This window comes from Emiliania huxleyi, assembly GCF_000372725.1.
Source record: "Emiliania huxleyi CCMP1516 unplaced genomic scaffold EMIHUscaffold_338, whole genome shotgun sequence".
Classification (NCBI taxonomy): Eukaryota; Haptophyta; order Isochrysidales; family Noelaerhabdaceae; genus Emiliania; species Emiliania huxleyi.
Genome location: NW_005199460.1, coordinates 54,854 through 58,784, shown reverse-complemented (window position 1 = coordinate 58,784; position 3,931 = coordinate 54,854). Strand labels below are relative to the sequence as shown.

Genomic DNA, 3,931 nt, shown 5'->3' with positions numbered 1-3,931 from the left:
GCTGCTTCGGCACCGCGCTTGCGCTTCTTGGCCGCCTGCGCCTGCGGGGGAGAGCGCGGAGACGGTACGATATTGTGGGACGCGCCGGCACGGCGTCGCTCTTTCGCGCTCTTCGCTGAATGGCGCCTTTGCTGCGGGCGGCGGCCTTGAGGCCGCGTCGGCGCCATCGGCGTCGGCGCTGCCGTTGGCCGCGGGAGCGGTGCCTTGGGGCGCGAGTGCAGGGCCGTACTCGGCGGCCGCAGCCCGGCGGGCCTGTCCACACGCTGAGGTGTGAGGACGCCCGGTTGGCAGAGCCATCCGCGTCTCGCGTCCTCTCGCCTGCAGCAGTGCCGCGTACTCGCGCGTGCTGCTCTTGTCAAAGAGCGACGCGAAGACGCACGCCGCCACCGCGCGAACCGTCTCGCGGAGCTGCGCCTGCGGCGAGGTGCGGCAGAGATGTGGCCGAGACACCACCGAGAGATGAACACACCATCGCACGAGGCTCCGCCTTAAGCGCCGCCGCCGCTACCACGTCCTCTGCCCGCACCGTCAGCGCCGCACCGGCCGCCTCGGCCGCCGACTCCACCGCCGCCTCCTCCCACGCCGCCTCGGCCGCCTCGGCCGCCTCCGCCGCCTGCACCCAGCGCCCCGCGGCGGCGGCGAGGTCGAGGAGCGGCCGCAGCGCCTTCCCCGCCACGAGCAGCAGCTGTAATCTCTTCTAATCTCATGTAATCTCGTGCAATCTCGTGTAATCTCGCAGCGCCTTCCCCGCCACGAGCAGCAGCTGCTTGCGGTGCCCGAGCCGGCGGCGCATGCCCGAGAGGGCAGACACTGCGTCTCTCGCCGCGGCTGCGACGGCGGAGGCCGTCCGCAGCTGCGCGCCTACACGAGGTCCCGAGAAGGCTCCGAGAAGGGTCGCAGGCGCTGATGAGGCCGCCGCCCGCGCCGCTCGGACGGCCACCGGCGGCGGCGAGCGAGGCGAGTGCGTGCGCCACAGCGGCGCCGAGCGAGCCGACGTACGCTGCGAGGGCCTCCGGCTCGGGGTGGAAGGCGCCGCCAGCCGAATCGGCCGGAAGCTCGCAGAGCAGGCGTCGCATCACCCGCTGAGCCGCGGCGGCGAGCGCCTCTCGGCGCGCCACGACGGCGGCCTCCGCCCCGTCGCAAGAGGCGGCGGAGTCGGGCATGCCGGCAGCCGCGCCGAACGCACCGCTCGCCGCCTGCAGCAGCAGCCGCGTGCTTTGCGCCAGTTGCGCCGCCAGGTCGGCTGGTGGCGACGGGATGGCGGTGGCTGTCTCGTCCTCCGCAGTATCGGAGCCAGCGATCCCGTCGACCCCAATCAGCTCGCCCAGAAGCTGCCAGCACGCCGCCTCTGAACGCGGCCGGGCGCCGCGGAGGGCGCCGCACAGCCACTGCAGCGCAAAGCGGCGGGCATGCGGAAAGAGGCAGCGCTCGCCGGCACGTGCAAGCCGGCGTGTGAGGCGGAGCTTCTCGGAGAGCGGCGGAGCGGAAGCGCCAGTGGCGCGAAGCGTGCGGACAACCTCAGAGCAGGAGGCGAAGCACGACGGGGGGGAAATGTCAGCGACAGGCTCCATCGCGCGAGCCGTGCCCAGGCGTGGATCAGCTCCGCGCCCGTGGCCGAGCGGGCGGACTCGACCAAAAAGAAATAACGCGCGGCCCTCAGCGGAGCTGGGAAGAGGACCGCCGCAAGCGGCGTGGCGTGGAGCGGTTGTGCATCCCTCCGGGGGCCCCTCTGCGCCGGGGAGGCGTTGTTGGAGGCTAGGACGCAAGCGTCCGTCGCCCTTTTTCAAACTCGGGGCCCACTCCGCTACGCTCCGACCCGAATTTGGAGGGCCTAAAAGTTTAAGGTGTTGCTGCGCAAAAGGGGTCGGACACCGGGCGCAGCTCATGCTAAGAGCTAGAAGAGGAGATAGATAGGGTGCCCACAGGACCCAAAAGAAAATAGCTTTCCGACTCAAAAAGGGACGCACGAGGCAAATCTGATGTTGGCCAGTTCCAATAGGAGCGAGGCCTCTTCCGTTGGGGGACCGAGTACATAGGAAACGAGGGTTCCCCGGTTTGTCACGCGCGAGCGCGAGCGTGACACTGCACTTGGCGCCGAGCGCCCGCGGCTCAGACCTTGTGCAGGCCACCCCTCGGTGGAGGCACCGGTCCGGACCGATGGCGCTCGGTGTGGAGCAAGCAAGACCCCCCCCCCCCCCCCTCGGCGCGCGCTCGCCATTCCAACGGGCGCCAGGAGCACCCAGAGGACTCCTCATGGCTGCCTCCAAGTGGGCTTCGACCGGCCTCGGCTGGGGGGGCGGGTTGTCCCGGCTGCGGACGCCTTCTGCAGCCCCCTGGGCCCGTGACAGTACCCAAAACTGCCCCTCGGCGGCATACAGCACTGCCAGCCAGCCTCTTCCTCCTCCTCAAGGGCTGTACTATAGGCCATATTGCGCCGCCTCCTACTGGCAGCCGGGCGGGCGCGCGCCGCGCGCGCCTCGGCGCGCGCACGGCTCGCAACATTCCGACGAGTACTGCCGCCCGGCCGCCTCAAGGCTGCCGGGCGGCAGTACTCGCCTCGCAAGGCGCGCACCGGCTGATCTGGCTGCTGCGCCGGCGGCCGCTGCGCTGGCCGCTGCTGCGCCGGCTGGCGGGCGGTACGGCCGCCGGCGGCCGCTGCACCCGCGCCTTCCCTCGCGGGCGCCGTCGCGCCGCGCGCGCCCAACTCTGTTGGCACACGGCACGCGTCGTCACACAGCCGCGGAGAATAGGCGGTGCAGCGCGCGAAGCGCGCGCGATCTCGTACTTTTAAGGCTGGATCCGGCCATTCCAAGGGTGTACCTTTGAGAATCCCCAGCGTCCCACCCTCCTAGTCACACTCTCAATTTCTCGACTGGCCAACACGAAGTGCTGCGATCGGGGGTGCCCATTTCTTTTTTCCTTTCTTTTTTTGGGCCCTGTGGGCACCCTAAGATAGAGAGAACAACCACCCTGTCCCGTTATTGCGTACACCAACACCACAAAACGCTCTCTCTCTCCTGTCCTCACTCAGGGGGGTCACAACTACCAAGTCCCTCGACTAGCTGCCACAGGGCGCAGCTGCCACAGGGCGCAGCTGGAGACGCTCCCCCTCAATCGGCATCCACCCCCACCCGCTCCAGCCCCACTTCTGCTGCCGAGAGAGCTGAATCGAAGCAAGCGAGCCATTGCATCTTGGCGTGCTCCTGGAGCGCGGCTTTCTGCGGCCACGAGCACGGCGGAGTCGGCGTCGTAGCGCGCATCGTTCCCGCTCATCGCCCATTCCTCCCGTGACGTGTGTCGGCCGCGATTCGATGTCGCCACCTTCATCGCCAACGAGGACTCCCTCGACTGCAGGGGGGCTCCGGCGCGGGGAGGGACTCCGCCTGCTTCGCTGGCCGACTGCGCCCTCCTCCTCCATGGGATCGATCCGATTCCGCAGCGGCGGTGCTGCGCGGGAGGCGGCCGCGGGCACGCTGGGCTCGATCAGCGGCTTTCCCCTCAGGTAGCGCGAAAGCACGGATTTGGCGGATTCTTCGCTTCAATTTTACGAATGTCAGTGCTCCCGTAAAAGTCTTGGCACCAGCTGAAGGCTTGCATCCCACATCGCCCAGTTCGTGCACGGTATTCGGATTTTGGCTATTTGCTCGTGTGGGGGTATATTGCAGATTTGTCAAAACGCGGTATGGGTGGACGCGAGACAGACAAAGTGAGAAGAGGACGGCACGCGCGAGTGACGCACAGACACACAAAACTCACAAGACACTCAGCCAGCCGGGCTGCCACACATCCCGATGTGTTCGCACCGCAAGAGGTGAACAATCGAAAAAGTTGCCCAAACCGGGCGGCCCAAAATCACAGTGTTTCTCTTCCTTCGCCGTGCCCGGTCGTGCAGCCCGCGCGCTCCTCGGGCGGGTTTCGGACACCATCTCCC

The 3,931-nt window shown here is 68.2% G+C and overlaps 1 protein-coding gene across 1 annotated transcript in view; it reads right to left on the bottom strand.

The window, feature by feature from the left end:
* The window catches only part of EMIHUDRAFT_241655 (hypothetical protein), a gene marked incomplete at both ends in the record, with an annotated part of 5,451 nt that extends 3,880 nt beyond the window's left edge, over window positions 1-1,571 (bottom strand). The window contains 6 exons of the mRNA XM_005773476.1: window positions 14-203; window positions 279-414; window positions 620-685; window positions 755-861; window positions 941-1,331; window positions 1,518-1,571. Of these exons, the coding sequence (XP_005773533.1) occupies window positions 14-203; window positions 279-414; window positions 620-685; window positions 755-861; window positions 941-1,331; window positions 1,518-1,571 (944 nt within the window). The remainder of the gene's footprint in view (window positions 1-13; window positions 204-278; window positions 415-619; window positions 686-754; window positions 862-940; window positions 1,332-1,517) is intronic.
* Between the last annotated feature and the right edge of the window lie 2,360 nt (window positions 1,572-3,931).